At 35.9% G+C, this 21378-nt stretch overlaps 1 protein-coding gene across 4 annotated transcripts; it reads left to right on the top strand.

Moving 5' to 3' along the window:
* The first annotated feature begins 529 nt into the window (after positions 1 to 529).
* Pgant5 (polypeptide N-acetylgalactosaminyltransferase 5) lies at positions 530 to 21236 on the top strand. 4 transcript variants are annotated; one of them, XM_089077857.1, is made up of 9 exons: positions 535 to 759; positions 1199 to 1474; positions 13309 to 14095; positions 14328 to 14646; positions 15287 to 15464; positions 15932 to 16112; positions 18422 to 18660; positions 18770 to 18904; positions 18999 to 21236. In XM_089077857.1, exons 3-9 carry the CDS (start codon positions 13480 to 13482, stop codon positions 19146 to 19148), a joined length of 1818 nt encoding a protein of 605 aa, XP_088933983.1. In that variant the 5' UTR covers positions 535 to 759; positions 1199 to 1474; positions 13309 to 13479; the 3' UTR covers positions 19149 to 21236. The 4 variants fall into 4 exon arrangements, with proteins under 4 accessions (XP_011640187.2, XP_088933983.1, XP_011640185.2 ...); XM_011641885.3 differs by lacking the exons at positions 1199 to 1474; positions 15932 to 16112 and adding an exon at positions 17333 to 17513 and having other exon boundaries at positions 530 to 759; XM_011641883.2 differs by lacking the exon at positions 1199 to 1474.
* The last annotated feature ends 142 nt before the right edge of the window (positions 21237 to 21378 follow it).

The raw sequence follows: 21378 nt of genomic DNA, 5'->3' as shown, positions 1-21378 counted from the left end.
AACGTATGTGTTTTTAGCATAAATTTTACAAAAAAAATTCAACTTTTTAAATAATAATATATAGATAATATATAGATTAATGTTTTCGTTGTTAATATTAAATTCTCACATACATTTTTCAACAATTTTAAAACATTTGTTGTGTATTGTATTATCCAATTTATAATAATTAACATTATATTACCTACATTAAAAAGTTTATATAAATATTAGTTTATAAAATTTGCTTTATCTCTCTCTTGTATTTTAAGATTTATCTAATAAAATCGCTTATAAATTGGTCACAATATTCCAAAAAACGAAAGGAAAGATCGCAAGTTGTTCGCAGATAAATCTGCAAACATCTCGGAGTGACGTGAAAACAGAGGAGGGCGCGCGGCGAGAAAACAGCAGCGCCGCGGCGCCTTGATAAACCACATGCGTCGGACGACCGCGTTTCTCGACTCTCGATATACGGCCAATCTCCATGATATCGATATCCCTCCGCCGCGTTGTCGGCGAGCGCTGACGAAAGCGCTGCCGCGAACGTCAAACAGGTGTCGTCCCCACTCTTCGCGACGGTCCTAACCTCGGCGCGCTCGTTGCTCCGCTCCGCTCCGCACCGTTCCGCGCTGCGCCGCGCCGCGCGCTTCGTTCCGCGCGATGCCAGGCGTATCCTCCGTTTAGTGTGAGACGACGGACGTCGGAGATGCACACCCGCGAGCTTCCTCCTACATCCGCATCGCCACGCCGTTAACATTGGACCGCCGAGGGAAAAAGGTGCGTATCGATGGGACGAAACACGATCAGCGGAAAATCGACCAGTCGTCTCTCGCGACGAGAAAGAGAGAGAGAGAGAGAGAGAGAGAGAGAGAGAGAGAGAGAGAGAGAGAGGAGCGCGCGTTACCCGCGGCCGTCTCTCGCGCGCACATTGTATCTCGTTTCTCGCGATTGCTCTCGGCCGACTCTCGAGCTAGCGAACTCTAGTCGGCATCAGAGGCGTGTAACGATCGGTCGTCCCAGCCCAGCACGCACCGCGAACGTTCCGTCACGCAGGCATACTTTCGCGGCGGTCTACGCAACGGCGAGTCTCCGTGACGCGCGTCAGCGGAGTGTTACACGCGCTCGGGGAGTTCCCTTCTTGGTCGAGGAGTTACCGCGGAGATAATCGCGCTCCCCCGCGAGATAATTATTTATTTCGGAATTCTAATTTGAACAGTGACACGAGCAGCGGAACGCGAGTCCGGCGGCAATCGGAGTAATTGAGACTGATACGGCATACAGCTAATGAAATAGTGCCGCGTGAGACTCATTCCGGGAGGACATTCCAGATTTCCGCGAGCCGGAAAAGTTCATTCTTGGAGGAAGACGATACGACCGACGGGATCATCTTTTCTGTCATCCGTAAATCCGTATCAGCGCGGGATTCGGCCCGTCAGTTTAACATCTCTCCTCCTAAGATAATAGAGACCGAGCGCGAGTGCGAAGGAGAAGCGTGAGTATCCGCGATTCCACATACATCTCTGTGAAGAAAGTTCGTGGAAGCGCGCTGCCACGTCTCTCTAGGCGTCAAACGCGTGGCGCAAACACGGCCAGCGACGTCTACGTGTCGCTCCGCTCGCGTGCGAGTGTGCGTGCGGTGCGTGCGTGTGTGCACGCGGATTCCGCCGGCGTGACGTGGTGATCGTTAGCGGGCTCAACTCGGCTCAGCTCAGCTTGGCTCAGATTTTCTCGACCGGTTCGTCCGCGTTTTTTTTTTTTTCTCTCTCTTTCACGTCACGAGAAATTGCGTTCGACCGTTCGCGTCGAAAAGGGACACCCGGTCCCGGAGATGACACTTCGCGCGCGGAGAGATCGCGAACGAGCACGCACGTTGGCCGCCCTCGAGGCACGCGGCGCGTGGCTTAACGGTGCCACGAAGGTGCGCGATCCTTCGTGTCTGTGTCGTGGCGATTACATGTGAGAGAATGAAAAGAGAGAGAGAGAGAGAGAGAGAGAGAGAGAGAGAGAGAGAGCGAGAGAGAGAGAGAGAGAGGTTTCTCTCGCGCCGCATGGTAACGCCGCGATGCCCGATCCTCTGTTTTCGGCGATTATAAATTCAAAGCTCGTACTCCCTTTTTCCGGGATTCTCTCTCCTTTTCTCTCAGTGATCCAATGTGGCTGGAGTCTGCTTCTTGATATCCGCGTCCTATAAAAAAAAAAAAAAAACACCGCCCAGGATCGGACGAGATCGTGTATCGGATCGGGGACCAATTTCTTTTTCATTTTTCAAAGATTTAAAATTCAATTCTTTTACGAGAACTAATGTACACAATCGTGAGAATTCCGTGCACCGCGTGTATTTTTCCTACGCGTCGGTTTTGCCCCCTGTAAAAAAAACATACGCCGCATAGAAAAGAATTGGACTAGTTATAATCCTCGATTTTAAACATTAAAAATTCAATTTTTTAAATCTGTTACGTATGCACAAAATTTCATACAATATACATGCAATATTTTTCTTGCATCCGTATTGTCGGTAGCTGCACTCAAAAAATGAATAACTGACTCGTGAATAACTGAAAAATTTGTTTATTGTTTCTAACTTTTCGTGTAATCTAATCATTTTAAATAAATATTATTCATTAACTCTGAATACGTAAACTCGAAAGCAATCTATGTTGAGATGTATGTTAACATTTATAAAAAAAAATTATATATTTTAGAGATCTCATATTTAAATTAAAGTTTCATCAGAGAATTTCAAATGAATAGAAAGATTTGCTGAAAAGAGAGAGAGTTAGCACAGTTTTATTTTAACATAGAATTAATTAATACGCGTTAATATATTTGTAATCAAACAATATTAATTTAATAGAACAAATTTAATTCAAATTCACTGAATAAGAAAATATAATTCAAATTAATTAACGTTATTATATTAACGTTGTCTTTTAATTTATAATCAAATATCTATTCAATAAAACAATGTCGAATCACGTGATCAAATAAAATTAATCAATATCTGTTAAATAATAATCAAGTGATCGATTCAAAACAGTTAGTTCTCTCCTTGATCTAATATTTATATGGCTTCTTCTGCGAATTATAAAGTATTAGTTTGCGCGTTAAGAATAATGAGATATGTGGGAAAATATATGTATATATATATATGCACATTTCATTGTTATTTATACATGTGTGTGAACATTCAGTATTACTGCATTACTTTTCTTGTTCTACATTCACCGCTGAGCACCGTCGTACGGTTCATTCATGTAACACGTTCGATCTAAGCGAAGAGAGCCTTCGGGCACTATTTAGAGCCACTTCACTAATTCGTTTCTGATCGAAATCGATCAGACGCTCAACTCCGCAGATTAACTCCGTTGTCCCGATTTATTGTCAAGATTTTTTTTTTTCGAGTCTCCCTCCGAATATAGAAATTGCGAGTATACTTCTTTTTTTTCTCTCCCAATTCTCTCCCAACCGTGAAATGGCATTGGCTAATTCCTGGTGCCGTGCTAAAAAAAGATAGCATTTTTATCTGCGACAAGTGCAACTCCTTAGCGATAAGTATTCGACAAGCCCGATACGATGCGATAGCAATGCTCGTAGGAATGCTCGTCGAGATGCGTCGCGCCAAAATCGATCTATCCGAACCAGGTCAGCTGCTGAGGTCTCCATCCCACGCTGTGCCGTGAGCTAAAAATCAAGTTAAGCAAAACAGAGAAGAGCGTGGCTTACCGGGATCATTCATGCTCGAAAAAGATAACCGAGATACGAGAGAGAGAGAAAAAAACAAAACGCTTATTCGTTTTGCTTAAATGTTTGCGATTCTTAATGAGGATTGCGGAGCCTGTGCGGTGCCTTTACGATCTTCGTTTCAGACAGAAGTTACTCGACTCGAATTTATGGAGCGTTAAAGCGTTAAATTTTTTTACATCCCGGTTTAAAGATGGCAAAATGCAATTTCCCGCACTCCGCAATCCTGTAAAAAAAAAAAAAAAAAAAAAAATTTGTGATTAAGAGAGATGTTGCAAAGATGGGCAGTTATTTCTTCTCACGTGTCAGTGAATTCGAATAGTGCCAATTGTAGACTTGAAGATATACAATGACGTAGATAAACTGTGAAGATTTTTCACACTTCCCACACCTCTCGTGCTTTCTTTGTAATACGCAAACGAACTATTGTCCTTATTCTCCGCACTTACAGAATTCCCTTTCGTTCCCATTTGCGGTCTTAGAGTTCGACATAATAGCGAAGTCCAATCCCTTTTTTTTTTCTTTTTTCTTTTTTTTTTTCCTCTTCTGAAAAACTCGCGAACTTCATAGAGAATTCCACGCTTAATCTCTTCCCAGCTTCAAAATTAGTTTTCGCGAATTCTTGGAGAAAGGTGGGCGTTAAGGGAACGTCGTATTGAATACTTCCATTCTTGAGTGAAAGCATTCGGATTTCGGACATCGGGCGTCCGCTGCTCGTTTCGTTCGATCGTCACGTAAATCGAAGATGCTCTCTCCGGCATACAAATACCGATGGCAAATTCCGAGTGCAAGTTCCGATCACGACATTCCCGCACGTATCTGCCCGCGGTTTCTTTTTCCCGATCCGCGCGTTTCGTTAGGGGACGAGACTTCTCGGTGAGCGAGAAGAGTTCATTCTATTGACGGACGATGACGACGTCGCAGTAGGAGTGCTGTTCCGAGGAATGTGGCGCACTTGTCTGTCCGTTATCTGTCTCCAAGATATAGCTCGTATAGAACGCCTCGGATACTCGCGTACTCTCTCGGTCGGTCTCCCGGAGAAACTCGCCTCAAGGCCGCCGCCGTTTTGTAACGCGTGCCGTGAAGCGGCTCGTCACGGGCCGCAAGGATGCTTGCTACAAGAGGGTTGCGATAACGATGCCGTCCTGGGGACCGCTATTCTCACGCCGGGAGTCTGGAAAGCGTGGGGAGATGTCCGAGATTGTTGCACGGCGCTTCCACAATTGTGCCGGTCCATCTGCGCACGGCGAGCACGGCGAGCACGGCGAGCATAGCGTGAGAGTTAACGTTCGCCAAATGTCCCTTCGCACACTTGTCCCGATTGCTTCACTTTCCAGATTCTACGTGTGTACGAACGGGAATTATCTATATAACGCAATCGCCGCCCCGAGTCTCTCTCTCTCTCGCCCGGATGTCGATCATCAGCAGTTTGATCTAGCTTGAACCGTAATCGACGACGAAATCGTTGCAATTCCTTGGCGGTCTTTGTTAACAATTATAATAATTATATAAATCGTCGTGTTGAAGAGTGTGCCAACGGAGATTAAACGAGAGTCAGGTTTTTACAACGTTAATTGTTAAACGGTTGCTTTTCAATTAATTAAACGTATTTTATCTTAACAGTCAGTTCCTCAATTAATTCAATTAATTCATCGAGGAATATCAGGCAAAGAGATTCGAAGATTTTGATAAGATTTTCCGCTAAAGAGAACTGTTTCTAACTTAGCCTGCTGCTGTTGCCGCTGTTGCAACGGTGAAACATTAGTGAAATCACAGTTTACGCGAGCTACATGCTGCGTCTCCCGACAGATGGTATTCTTGATGGATGACGCTACTGATCCTCGGTACGCGCCATTTACGTCACTGTTTCTCTCTCGCGGGAGAGAAACGATACTTAATTAATGGCGCACTTCGATAGTGATTCATGAAACGAGTGAAAGGTTCTCCGTGAGTTCTTTCTGAAGAACCGATTAGCGTACACAACGGAGACAGACCCGACGTAACGACGAGACGAGGCAATTGCGATCCGCAAGGACGTTCGCTATATGAGGATCCATTTTTCCCTGACCTTTTTATGGCATTTGCTGTCACGATCATTAGCACTCTAACTTGCAGCGAAAATTAAATGTCAGGATATCGTAAAGGATCGAAAACCCATCTTGCCATAATCTCAAGGATATTTAATCCTCACGTATATATAGAATGAAATTGCAGAAAATAAATGGTTATTATTTTGTAATATTGTACGGAACATTACATCTTTGACACGAGTAGATTAAACATTATGGGAGAAACTTGTTATCTTTATTAACATATAAACTTGTAAAAATAAAAAAAAAGGCAATTTGGACTAAAAGCATATATATGTTTTTGAAATGATGATTATTTAAACATATTATATATTCAATAATTCTAATACTTTCAATAATTAAATTATTAAATATTCTTTCTAAAATTATTAACTATATTTAATTACTGTAATAATTAATAATTATATTTAATGATTAATTCTATAAGTTTCTTTCATGAAAATGAAAACTTATGCAAAAATTTTTTAAATATATATATCAAGCTATTATCAAATGAATTTTCAGCTCTTCATATCTACATTTTTATAAATTCATAGCTATATTTTTTACATAATGCTAATAAAAATGATGATTTTTTTTGTCATAAGATAGAAATTCATTTCATTCTGTCCATTTAAAAAACAAGTTATTTAATTTCAAGCAATTTTTCCTACTGTCGTTCTGTAGATTCGTTTTATACGAACTTATCGAGTGAAAATTTCATCGGATGTTTAATTCAACAAAATGTAACTTGTCAATGTAGTTGTTAGCGATCTAAAAAAATTTTTGGATGATTGAGTGATGGTTATTGCTTCGCTCGCAAATGATAAGCGTTATTCGCGAACGAGCCGCGTAACAAGAAACCTTAAAGAAAATCAGGTTGCACGGATAAGTGCATCGTAAAAAACGCCATCAAAGGTGCGAAAAGCATCGTATTTCTACGTTGATATAATGCCTAATCATTGCGTGGCAGACCGCAGACAAATTTTGGAATGAGTTTATCAAAATTTAATCACATCTATTTTGTATATCCACTGGCTATACCTCGTGCTTGAACAAATGAAATCGTCGCTCCATTTACTCTTTCTAATTTGTCTTTTAAAAAAATATTAAAAAATGGCAATAGCTAACATTTCGTCTATATGTCGTAGAGAATAATTTATACAGATGTGAGGTATACGTATACGTGACTCAATAAATTTAACTAGTCGCGTTGTTAATTGCAAATTGCTTATTGCCGAAACAGTTTCGGGGTAAATAAATGCGATAAACGCGAGTGTTAGCGTTGCAAAAGTTAACATTTGCAGGATGCTGCGCGAGACGCAGCATCAGCCGATGCGATGCGTTAAATGCACACTCAATTGCGTTTTTCACTGCTAATCCGTTCTCTATTACCCGGAAATCTGTATGCCGGTTTGTGACCCGTATAAAACGGCGCGTAATAACGGTATACACATACGATACCGCGATCCTCATTGTATCGCCGGTATTGTATTGTCTGGCTGCTCCGGCACAATTTTAAACGCCGACAGGGGTACATTGTTCTCGAATTCGAATGTGCATACGCTTGACCCAGTGCAACTACATACATATTAGTGACATACATATTAGTAAGATTCCTCAATTAGGACAGAATTATGCCACTTCGTATTGCTCCGCAGTGAAAAATCGGTGCGTTTCGGAACGTAATTTTAAGATGTGATCTAATCATAAAACATGATAAATTAAATTGATTATGTTGTATATGACTCGCATAAACATATAGATACGACTGATTAAATGATAAATGATTTCAAAAATGTATTCACATTAATGTATATATATTTTTTTTTATTCATGATATATATTATTGAATACGTGTGCTAATAATTATTTTAATGAAAAAATAATTATTTAAAAAAATGGCAGAAATATCCTTAAAATTCTAAAATTTGGGAATTTAAAATGATGAAATTTATAAAATAAAAAACGCTTTCTCAGATAATTCCGTAATTGTATTTGTGAAAATATTTTAAAAATATACATCGTGTATACAAAATCACTAAAATCAAAAGCTACCTTTTAGCGTCGAGCGAAATTAATACTGAATCGATTTTCACGGGGACTTTATTGCGCGTGTAAGTATTGATGCAAACACCCGATCGTGTTTGTAATCGCTAGTTACCTGCTTAAATTAATCTGTGATGTCACGCCTTTTAAATTCAGTTCTCCCCTGTTATACTATATAAAATATTTGATCGCGATTTTACCGCGCCGCTAGTGCTCGTTAACCGCGATATTGATATTGTGCACTCGTTTGTTACACTCATTTGCGGATATATATTATGCATTACGAATCTAAGGGAAACTCAATGCATCGATGCAACATTGACAATTCTATTTTAACAGTTTGGCAACAGTTAAAATTACATTTAAAATTCAACATAAACTACAAATTAATTTATAGAGACTACATAATGTTACACTTTGTTATATTTCATGTATGATATACTGGTACTGGTTATACAAAATACAATATCACATTTTAATTTACAAATTTTATTTTATAATTATAAATCTAGTAATAATAATAATAATAATAATAGGTTTTTAATTATTCGAAAAATTTCAAAATGAAAATTATACAACGCTTCCATTATCGTTTTTAAAATCTCTTCCAATCATTGATCATTGATTATTCCAATACGTTTTAAAGATAATTATATTAACAATCAAGAGAATTATCTCTTAAAGTTAATATATCTTTAAAACGTTACTTAAAATATTACTTGCAATTAAACAAGTGAGATAAACAGTTATTATAAAATCGATACGGAAAATAAATCGTCGAGTTTCAAGCGAACGATCACATCGTAGTTTACGCTCGTAGTCTAGTTCGCGATACGTAACAATACAGTGTATTCATTTTTATACCTCGATACCCGATTAAATAGCTTGCATAAAGCGGTTTTGGAACATCCTTGAAACCGGTTCTTAATGGATCCCTCTTCGTATGGTATGTGCATAGCGATCATTTCACGTCACGTCCGTCCGAAGTGGAAAAAGAAGATAATTCAGTTGCTTCATTAATAAATATAAAAATGCATAACATCTAAAAAGATGATTTAATTTATATTATTATTAATAAATCTATACACAGATATACATAAATCAATATAAATATTGTATATTATATTTTATAGTACAATTTTGTAAGATAAGCGTTTATAAATGAAATAAATCTTTAATACATCTTCATAAATACAACTTCTCACGACGTGTTATGAAATGTTTTTTTGAATTATTTATTCTATTCACGAGTTAACTGAAGGACAGCCTATATGCATTATATAATTACAAGTTCCATAATTTTAGATTGCGACGTGTATTACATTAATACTAAGTTCACTGAGGCCCTTCTGGCCTTCCCATGTGATTAGTTTAGTTAATTTTCTCTGTTAAGGGCTTAAATCGATCCCCCCTGAGGCGTTGGTACATTTAAGATATTACCACCTATGTCATTAGACAGAAATTAAACTAAACACACAATCTGTTGATATCAAGCTGAAATGTTATAAGCAAAATTCAGAAGTTCGGAAACTCCTCTCTGCCTAACTTGAAATATTGCAAATTATACATCCAAGGAAGAAGAGTTTGGAGTAGACGAAACAAGATCTGATCTAATAAATTTTCAACATCTCCCTCTCTACCTCTCGGTTTACCGTGTAATAAACGTTACAAGTTTTATTGCATTCGATATTAATCCCGCGCAATACAAATTATGTATAACAACGTAATATGAGAAAGTTCGTCGTGACTTTATAAACTAAAATATTACGTATTTTGCTGAATTTGATGAACGTAAAGGTATTATATAGCCAATTATCATGTCGCGTTTTAGCCTCGTGTTACAATGTCATTAGAAACTAAACCGATCTCGGAAAAATGAATACGACATTCGAAGTGCAAATAACGCAAGTTGTAATTGATATACTTCCACATTCGATTTCGAGTTTCAAGGGAAGTTATTGCGTAGTTTGAATTATTGCGGGGCTTCGAGCTTTCTGTGACGGATAACAAGGTAGGGGCTTAGCTTTCATAGCTGTCTATTGTGCGAGCAGACTTTCTTAATGACATTACCTGGCGCATTGCGTCAATGTGATATTGGTGGACTTTCAAGTACTTCGATGACTCTCTCATTGAAGCACGGCCAATGGAACTCAAACCTGATTATCTGAATGAAAAGAATCGTAAAGCTTTCATTTCTTTAAAAATTTTTTCTCTCTCTCTTTCTCTCACCGGATTAAAAAATATTCACCTATGTGGATTTATTTCAAGATTTCGCTATAATTACTTTAAAAAATATTAAATATTAATTCTACATCTTCAAATTTTTTTATATTATTAGAATTTTTTTGAAAACTTATAATTTTAAAATTCTCTAAGAAAGGAACGATTCTATCAAATCTATTAAAACTCTAAAAATAATCAATTTGATAAAGTTATTGCATTATCTCGACGAAAGATTAAAGTTAAATTTATTGAGTTATATTATCGAGATTATTATCGCATAAATTTTGGCAATATACCTCAAATAGTTAGGTAATTAATATTTAATAACATTAATGTGACTAAAAGTTCATTCAAATATACGAAAATATTAAATATACATGGCGTCTGTTTTCTATATTTAACGACAAATTTAGGTCGATTTAGGTCGTCAGTAAATTGATTTAAAATTAGTGATAAACCTGAACATTGGTACTTTCTATCTTTAATACTAGAAAAGTTAACTAGCACTCTAGTGAGGTAATTTGATCATGTTCAAAATCTGCTTTATCCGCAAACATCTGTTTCGTGGAGCGCAGTTTCCGCGTTACAATAGCGAAACAATAGGAAGTAGCTTGGCACTTCGACTGCAGACATGCAATTCATCACTCCGTCACAAGACTTTTATGACGTGGTCACGAAGTAATGTCCCACCTTGACAATATTAACGTACCGCAGTATCGATTTATCAGCAAACTGCATGTAACGTTGTTAATAATGCCGGCGATATCACCCGACTATTAGAGTGGCGATTAAAAAAATATTTGCGATTAAATTTTACTGCGTTTGTGAACCGGAAATACTTTCTTTTTATTATTATTAATAACCATATTTATTATTATTAATAACTATAAAATGTTTCATCGGGATTCCTTGGGAACGTAAAACTGATGATTTCCAGAGAAGAAAAACAGTAATGTAGAGGTAGAAATTAAATGAAGAATACATTATATCCAGTATTACATTACTTATAACTGTATAACGTTATCATAATTCCGTTCTCTCTCTAGAAAATAATAAATTTTTAAATACTTGAGATTCCTGAGTTATTACTTAGTTTTTACATCTTATAATTTCTTCTTTTCTTTGCAAAAAATTTAAATATGTTGCGAAACTTTATATAGATAGATTGTATTAATTAATATTGTAACAACATTAATCAAACATTATGTTTTATTATTACGTTAATAAGTAATAATACAGAAATAGATGGTACAGTAATAGAAATTCATCGTTGCCAAATATTTCATTTTTAATTAGCATTAGATTTCTCTTTTCATTATTCCTTTCAATATTCTTATAAGATTGCTTCATCTAGATTGCAACTACTTCTCTAACATATTTATTTATGAAATATATTTATTATTATATAGAATGTATATATATATATATATATATATATTTATATATATATGTTTATATATGTTTTAAATATACTTTTTAAATATATTCTACACACACACACACACACACACACACACACACACACACACACACACACACACACACACACACAAGCAATACTTGTGCCTTTTTTATGATAGAAAGTTTGTGCAATGCAGGGAATGTCGTTGTTGTTCTTTGAATCGCACGTAGTCATTCGACATTATTACTCTCATTTCCCGCTCGTTATCGTGATGAAAGTGAATTATTTAGCAGCCGCTAATTAATTAGTACCATCGGAAGAGCACGGCTGCCTCATCGCGATATAATTTCCCAGGCCGCATGGCCTCGCTGACTGCGTGGGATAATTACTCGCGGATCTGTATTTCCGTCGCGTCTTCGAAACACTTTGCTATTATGATCGTGTCATTTTTTTCTGTCGCGATTACAGCGAGGTATCGACTGAAACCGTGGCAGTACCGTGGTGGTACCGGAGGTAAAAATTAAGCACGTAGGAGTTTGTTTCGCAAAAGGGGATAACGCAAAGGGGGTAACGTCAAAAGACGTTTTTGCGGTTTACTCCAAGTTTTGCGGAAATCATTAACCTGATTAATTCATTTCTGGTTGACCTCGAGCGATAAGCAAAATACCGGTTGATGTGGCAAAAAAATAAGTTTTCCTCGTATGTACATAAATAACAATATTCATTCCTGATAATCCCATGATTACTTTCTTTTTCTTTTTCTTTTTTTTTTTTTTTTCTGTCGAACTCCAGGTCATCGGCGTTACAGTCGATGCAATTGTGACGTAGACAACGGATAACGATTTACATGCGATGAAAGCGTACCGATATACGGAATAGGTATGCGAATTCATCGCCGAGCATTATCAGATCCGCCGGACATAAATGCGCACACACGTGTCGAGTCGCGTGTCATTATTTGTAGGAATATCGGCGTGAAACTTGCGCATCGGACAACTGGATCGAAATGGAAACGTCCCGTTTAAAAGTGTCGTTCTCTTCGCGATCGATATGTACTTGTATTGTACAAATTAGTCATATGCTAAGTGTCGCAAAGCGCTCCAATTGTCCTCCGCTGACATATGCTCTTTTCGCTCGCGCAGTCTCGTATTTCCGTTTGCGTAATCATCACAGCATATGCAAAATCGAAAGACCTTCAAAAAAGCTTGGCACGAAATAATCCGCGAGAGCATCGTTGCTATTAATCGTTGTTACTGGACAATGTTAAAATTAATTTTATGTTATGCTATGAAAAATTCAAGTGATTCATTATGACATTCATTATTACAAGAATATATATAAAAATAATATAAAATATATATATATATATATATATATAAATAATAAAAATAATAATATATATATATATATAAAATAATAAAATATATATATCATTATATATAATAAATATATAATTACATATAATAAATAATTATATATAAATAATAAAAATAATTATAAAAATATAAAAATTTACTTCTTTTGCGAATGTTATTTGTAAAAACAATCGATATTTTTATTAGCGAGTTTTCATTCGTCTTTTAGACAAGTCATATCGCTGGTTTCATCTTGACGATACGACCGTACGCGAGGTGAAAAAAAAAAGTCCAGGCCTCATTCGCAGGGATCGTGATAAGCGTGCGTAAAGCTGAAACAAGCGATCGATCTGTCAAAAGAATTCTGGTTGCATATCTCCCGGGCAGCCTTTTAATACCGACTCGGAAATCCCCGATGCGATTGAAACGCGTACACTCACGCAGCAACAAATCCGTGATGAGCCTGTGGCCTCTCTTTCTGTTACAGAGCACTGAAAACCAGTCGACCTCAGTCATGTGATTCCACGAAGACTCGCTCAATTGATAGAACACGGTTGTGAATAATCTCGTTTTAAGTCCTTGAAAAATCCTTATCGCGACGCACGGAGAAGTGGGTGATGAGCTCGTGGTACAAACGGAAGACTGCCGCCGTTGAAAGATGTTCCGCTCCAAGATTCGCATTCACACGTGTCAAGTGATATTGCTGACGTCGCTGGTATGGTTCCTGGTCGACGTCATGGTACTCATGTTCTATTCGGACTGCATCGGAGGGTCCGGATGGGGTTGTTCCGACAACAAGCAGCAGCAGGCGCTTCAGTCCGAGGAGTCGTCTCAGCTACATCCGAAGGGTCAGATCAGGGAACCGCAGGCGATGAAGCAGGATTATAATAATAAGAGGCAATATCCACAGTCGGAGCTGCACTTGTGGCGACCGGCGAAGGTCATCAAGGAGAGCAAGGGCAGCCCCGGCGAGATGGGGGCGGCGGTGCACATCGCGCCGGAGAACGAAGCCAAGCAGCAGGAGCTATTTAAGCTGAATCAGTTCAATCTGATGGCCAGCGATATGATCTCCTTAAACAGATCCCTAAAGGACATTAGACTCGATGGTTGTAAGAATAAAAAATACCCCAAGTATCTTCCAGACACGAGTATAGTAATAGTTTTCCATAATGAGGCGTGGACCACTTTGCTACGGACGGTCTGGTCTGTGATAAACAGGTCTCCCAGATCGCTATTGAAGGAAATCATCCTCGTGGACGACGCGAGCGAGCGTGGTACGTTCTCAGTTTGAGTTTTCGTAGAAACATAACATGCGTGATAAACACCGGTATTTTTACCGCCTGTAATGGTAGCTCGATTCCATCGTAATTTCCATATCGCGTAACAATGAATAATCAACTGCAACTACTTTTAAAGAAAAATATAAATAAACATCAATATGGAATCGATTATAAAAATCAAACGCAAGTCTTGGATCGACATAATGGATGAAACTTTATTTTCTAGAGCACCTGAAGCAAGACTTGGAAGATTACATTGTCACGCTACCCGTTCCCACGTATGTGTATCGCACTGAAAAGAGATCGGGCCTGATAAGAGCGAGACTTTTAGGAGCAAAGCATGTCAAAGGACAAGTAATCACGTTTCTAGATGCCCACTGCGAGTGCACCGAGGGTTGGTTGGAACCTTTACTGTCAAGGATCGCGAACGACAGGCACACCGTTGTCTGTCCGATCATAGATGTAATTAGCGATGATACCTTCGAATACATCCCGGCCAGTGACATGACCTGGGGAGGTTTCAATTGGAAATTAAACTTCAGATGGTATTATAGCATTATAACATTATAACGTTATAAGCATCATGAATTTTAATAACATTACGTTCCTATTTTAACCGAAATAGTTGAATATTCCTTGCCTTCAAAAAAAGATACACACGAAGAAAATTTGAGTTGCAAATGTGGAAATCTACATATTTTGCAAGTCATGAATAGTTAGATTGGCATATAGTTAAATCCGCTTGAAATATTAAATCTATCGATCCGTACTGACATACCTATATATTATTGACATAAATTCATTCCTTCGTTAAATTACGGTAGTTTCAATAAATTCAGCGATTTTTGAACACATTCATAAATTTAATACTTCTCGTTCTAATTCAATTATGTCTACATATAATGATCTGAAATATAATCGATAGCAATTTTTCTCTTTTTCTCCTTCATATGTATAATTACGAGCTGTCGAGTTTATAAATTTACGGTACCCGCAATATTCATCGCAAACATACACATATATTGCATTTATTGTTAAATTAAATTTATCTGTAATTAATTTTGAAATTCTGGAACTAATAAAAATAAAATGCGCACACATTGGCACTCAAATCATTAATGCAACACTTTAATGTAATATCTTTTTTCAACTATAATACTAATATTGTTAATTTTATTAACTAAGGTACAGAGTCGCGCAGAGAGAAATGGACAGAAGAAATAGCGATAGAACGGCGCCGCTACGAACACCAACTATGGCTGGTGGATTGTTCTCTATTGATAAGGAATACTTCTATGAGTTGGGCGCGTACGACGAAGGCATGGATATTTGGGGTGGTGAAAATCTTGAAATGAGCTTCCGGGTAAGCCTTTTTTAAGATACAATAAGAAAAATTAACTCGATATGATTATGCATAAAAATTGTATACAATACGAGATATATATATATATATATATATATATATATATATATATATAATTGTATATAACACGATATATATATATATATATATATATATATATATGAAGGAAAGAATATCAACATTTTTAAAAAATTGTCGATTTTGTGTTATTTTAATATTCGAATCGCATATAGTTTAGGTATATATTAATTTGTAGAATTTCTTGCAACCTAATTTCGATCATTACGAAAAACAAATTATTTTTAATATGTATTATAATATTTATTAATCACTCGCTTCTTCTATTTTCTATTAAAGAAATTGTAGTAAGTTATTAGGATATTTGACTAAGAGTTTTTAAAAGGTTTTCAAAGGATGTTCTCGCATAAACTTCTGCTGTCATTTGTAAAGTCATAAGTACCTTATAGGTGTGGCAATGTGGCGGAACATTAGAAATCAGTCCGTGCTCACATGTGGGACATGTATTCCGGGACAAGAGTCCTTATACATTCCCTGGCGGTGTCAGCAAGATAGTCCTGCACAATGCGGCCAGGGTGGCCGAAGTCTGGATGGATGAGTGGAGAGATTTTTACTATGCCATGAATCCAGGTTAGATAATTAAGTGTATCGTTTAATTAATTTCTCTGCAATGTTGTTGTACTAAATTGCGCTAAATGATGCCATCGTTATGCACATCAATTATACATATCCCATACATATCATTAGAATTCAAATGTTATCCATCACGAACTTTCATTTCTCACAATTATTAAAATATATGTAAACACATACATGTATATATGATATAATTTAAGAATCAAGAATTGCTGAAAAAAATTAAAATTAAAACATTAATATTAATACATATTTATTTCATAGCATCATTTCAATATTTAGCTGGTGTTCATATAGCGCTTATGCCAAAAGCAACACCAATGTTATTTAATAAAGAATTTTCAGAAATTGCAACATTATAAGCTAAACACTATATATTATAATATATAAAAAAATAGAGCTACACTTGACGGGTATCTGATAAGTCGTTTATATTTCCTTTTAACTCTCACAAAATTAATATAATATAGCTATGCGAAGTTGTTTTCGAATGCATTTCTTTGTTACAAGTTTGATTAATAATTAATAACATTCTTATGTTACTATACTTTTATAAAAAGTATTTTTAACACGCGTTATCTACACGCGCGCGCGCGCGCGCACGCACACACAACACACACAACACACACACACACACACACACACACACACACACAATAAATTAGTTAATCGTCTTTTGTATGTGTTATGCACATTACAATTTATATATGTGTATTTACTAATATTTCATATAATACACATCAGTAGAAGTATACGTGATATTGCTAATATATAATACTTAAAATTAAGATCTCTAACTATAGAAATTATTCTCGATACAATATTTGCGATTGTCATCATTATCTTACCCCACTTTGTTTAATTAATAAACACATCAAGTACATTTCTGTAGAATTAGGGAATAGCCACAGGCACTAAACATAAACAATGAATGAACATTTCAGATATATTTTATTTCTGTGTCTCGAATACGAATGTAGTCTTAACCACTCATCCATCCAGCCGACTAACCAATTGAAAATTGCGCTTGCTTTTAATGGAATTCTCTTATCAAACCGTACATTATAGGTGCCGCAAGAGAAGAGTTTCTAAATCTACGATGAGGCGCAGAATACAGATATCATATTTGTCACATGTGTTGTTCCTTTTATTTATCTCTTATCGTGTTATTGTCATTGTAACTGCTAACACACTAACAGAACTGAGTTGGTTAGATATGGATGTGTGGTGGGACATTGGAAATTGCGACATGCTCGCACGTCGGGCATGTATTCCGTAAGTCAACCCCGTATACCTTCCCGGGCGGTACCAGCAAGATAGTCAACCACAACAATGCGCGGCTCGCAGAAGTTTGGTTGGACCAATGGAAGTACTTCTATTACAACATTAATCCAGGTAGCACTAACACTGGCGTATCTCACACACGAAAACCAAAAAGAAAATCTATGGATCTATCGCTGGATTCTGTGTGCCTCTTTTGACGCATTGGTTGCTTTGCAATACAGCATGCTTTGGGAGCTCTGCACGTCTATCGATTAGTTTTGCTATTAGTTCATGGCTTCGGGTGCTCACTATGTCTCTATCAGATACCCGTTAACATTTATTTAAAATATCATCGCTATTACGTTTTCTCGATATTGTAATGTTGTGTTATATGTAATCTAATAATTTGATGCAATGATCCATCGAACAATGATAGATACAATGTAGAATAGACGAGAACGACATTGCAAATAAGATATTTAGAGGTATACTTGGAGAATAAAAAATAAGTTACGCATGACATTAAAGGCTCTTTGTGATACTATTACAATCGAAAGGTTGCTGTTAAAGGGAGATATTCTATTAGCGACAGATATACAAGTAATACTTGTACGATGCATATACGTATTTATAATAGTCTTCTAATTGAATATATATATATATATACAATTATTCAAATACAAAACAATTTTAATGAAGCACAATATATCTCTGCACGCTGTGAATTGACAGATGTATAAAACAGTTCTCATGTATGTGTATATATAAATCAATTGCTACTTCGTAAACTTTTTTATATACTTTTCAGATTTCCAGAAAAAAAGCGTTAAATAATTGCAATGCACAATTATTATTTTAGGAGCAAGCATATGGCATTAATGTATTATACAATATACCATGATCGCAAATCTCTTTATTTTAGCACAAAATTCTCTGACAAAATTTCTTTTCAACCAATTTGCAAGCACAAATATGTAAAAAATATATGTGAATAAGTTCTTTATAAGATATCGTAGCGTATAGAAAGTCATCTTTTTTAGGGGCGCGAAACGTCGACGTCGGCGATGTTTCTGAAAGGATAAAACTCAGAGAACGACTGAAGTGCAAAAGCTTCAGATGGTACTTGGAGAACATATACCCAGAATCACCAATGCCACTAGATTATTATTATCTCGGCGACGTGAAAAATGTTGAAACGCAAACTTGTTTAGATACTATGGGCAGAAGAACCGGGGAAAACGTTGGAATTAGTTATTGTCATGGATTAGGTGGTAATCAGGTTTGTATTTTATTATATGATACTGAAATAATACGTTTTCATGAAAATAAAGAAATAATTGTTTCTACTTTGAACATTCGTTGTTTCTTACAAAAGCTATATTATCCAGGTGTTTGCTTATACTAAGCGGCAACAGATAATGTCTGATGATATGTGCCTTGATGCAGCTAGTCCACAAGGTCCAGTAAAGATCGTGCGATGTCATGGTATGGGTGGTAATCAAGCATGGGTTTATAACGACGAGGTAAAAAACATATGTAGATGTTAAGAAATAAAATTATGAAAAAATCTAGTTCAATATGCATATAATCGATATTGATACACGTTATTTCTTTCAGACCAAAATGATTAGACATACAAATACAGGTCACTGTTTGTCTAAACCTCACTCGGGTGACGCGTCGCAACCTGTTTTGTCACAGTGTGATGTAAACAAAATCGGCCAGAAATGGATCATGCGTAGCAAATTCAAATGGCAGGCCAGCTAATACGAATTAACTTTAAATGCCAGATATATACGCAATATTTGTTAATATGTTTAATAAATGGTAACCTATGGACTGATCGTAAAGGACTTCCCAAGTGCAAGAAGATAGAATGAAACATTACAATCAGTGGCGAAAAGACGATTCGGTATTCCATCTAATGTGTACGCCGAACGAATCGTCAGTGCGCGAGAAGTCGACTCTCTTTGGAATCGCGTCGGAGATCGTAGTTAAATAATTAGATTCAACTGAATTTATTTATCATTGATAAAGCAGTATCAAGAATTTACTGCCATTCCTTATGGTGCAGTCCTTACGATACGCTTTGATCAATGTACACAACAGTGACAGGGATGAATTTCTCTGAACGCGTGTGAACACAAGTGATACTAAAATGACGAACAGAGTGAACTCTTTTTCTTCTTTTCTAGCCAGGAAGCAGTAAAGAAGAAAGCATATCAGACCACTGTTATAAATAATTGTTAATAAAAAGAAAAAGAGACATATTTGATAATTTCGAATGAGTGCAATGACGGATGACTGACCATTAAATCGGTGCGCAACGAAATGAAATGTGAATATTATTAGAAATACGTCGCGAAATAATGACGGAGTGAATGCTGGAATGTTAGTGAAGTTGATGTGACGCTCTACCGATAATAATATAGAACAATTATTGTACAATCCATTTAATAACTAAGGGAAGAGCACTGGATCTTTTTATATTCATGTTTCTAATAGTTCCTCGTTGCATCTCGTTCGTATAATTTAACTGTTACGCGCCGTTTCGTGCAAAGGATGTACTTATCAGAACTTATAACTATAGAATTCATCAGGTTTTAGTTAGATGCATACAATTATTAACTCTCTTTTATTACGGAGACATAATGCAATTTTAATGCGAAACGTACCAGAGTGTCTTCCATATTTTAATGATAGCAGACGAATATTTTTCTGGCATAATCAGCCATTGCGCACATTTGCGAGTTACTTGTTAATTATTTTCTTGAAACATTAAAAAATAAGTTATTTCGAAGATAACAATTTTTAATATGGCTAATTTTAAAGCGCAATCACTCAGATTAAGTGCTGAATTTTATTAAAACATTAAAGATAAATTATATTTGCTTAGGTAGAAATTAATTGAGTAAAATCTGTTTTTTATTCGTTTTTGAATTTTGACATTTTCGTCTCTTCGACATCATAATTTTATCCTTATTCTTTGAATATAAATTACGAAAATTACATCTTTTGCTCGTAAAAATCTGCTATTGAAAATAAGAAACTTTTATAAGTTTATTGAAATAACTTCCGATACAGCTTTAAGATCTTCTCTATCTGTATTTGTTATTGAATGACGAATATACTCATTATTCTTATGTAATCTGAAAGAATGTTATGGTGACGGTGCAACGTTAATAGCTTGATACATTTGTCTTCTAAGACTGGTATTTATTTTTGTATAGAGAATACAAATTGACTTATATGTTGAAACAAATGATGTGTCAGTCCACTTTATAGATGAATGATAAAATGATCACAATCGAAAAACGATAGTCAATAATACTTCCTTGCAAATATGTCATTCCTTACAGGCTGATTTGAAGAATGCTATTATTAATGAATAAAAATTGCTGAACGATTTCCATTTTAATCATTTGCTCAACGAATAATAATGTCTCTAGCTTCACGGTTCAATCGATTATGATGATATGAAAGAACAACTTCAATTATTATAATAGCCTGAACTGCGTGAGCATGATCTTTTGAAGACAATAAAATTATTTGTACATTATTAAGTTTATGTAATGCATGTCTCTATAATACTAGTATAATTTAAAAAGTTTTTAAAATAGATAAAATTTATAAAAATGAATGTGTATGCACATTAATGATATTTAAATCAACTTTTTCTCTTTTTTCAATGTAATTAAGTTTGACTTGAAAAGAATCTTCTTAAAAAAAGTAATTTATTTATAGTTGTTCAAATTGTACCATATAAGTACTCTATAAAATCTTATAAAATAATTATGATCGGTATAATTGCATCTTGTTAGAATAAATAATAAGTTTCGTTACATATATGTGAAATGTTGGTATCATTATTTTAATACTCATGATTCCTCATGAATAAATGCAAAAACTCGAATTTTATTACCATACTTATATTTTTCCTAATACTTGTTAAAGTAGTATCTTTTTTTGCAATGAAATAACTTCCATTACTTTGTTA

The sequence above is a fragment of the Pogonomyrmex barbatus genome, unplaced genomic scaffold, assembly GCF_055798465.1.
Source record: "Pogonomyrmex barbatus isolate J1 unplaced genomic scaffold, ASM5579846v1 scaffold20, whole genome shotgun sequence".
In the NCBI taxonomy this organism is placed as follows: domain Eukaryota; kingdom Metazoa; phylum Arthropoda; class Insecta; order Hymenoptera; family Formicidae; genus Pogonomyrmex; species Pogonomyrmex barbatus.
This window is presented reverse-complemented; position numbering and strand designations above follow the sequence as displayed.

Bases quoted from the DNA above. Each gene is read 5' to 3' on its own strand.
- Pgant5 (XM_011641885.3), top strand. From the start codon at position 13,480: ATGTTCCGCTCCAAGATTCGCATTCACACGTGTCAAGTGATATTGCTG. The intron at 14,096-14,327 runs GTACGTTCTCAG...TTTATTTTCTAG, and splicing joins GGACGACGCGAGCGAGCGTG to AGCACCTGAAGCAAGACTTG. The intron at 14,647-15,286 runs GTATTATAGCAT...TTATTAACTAAG, and splicing joins TGGAAATTAAACTTCAGATG to GTACAGAGTCGCGCAGAGAG.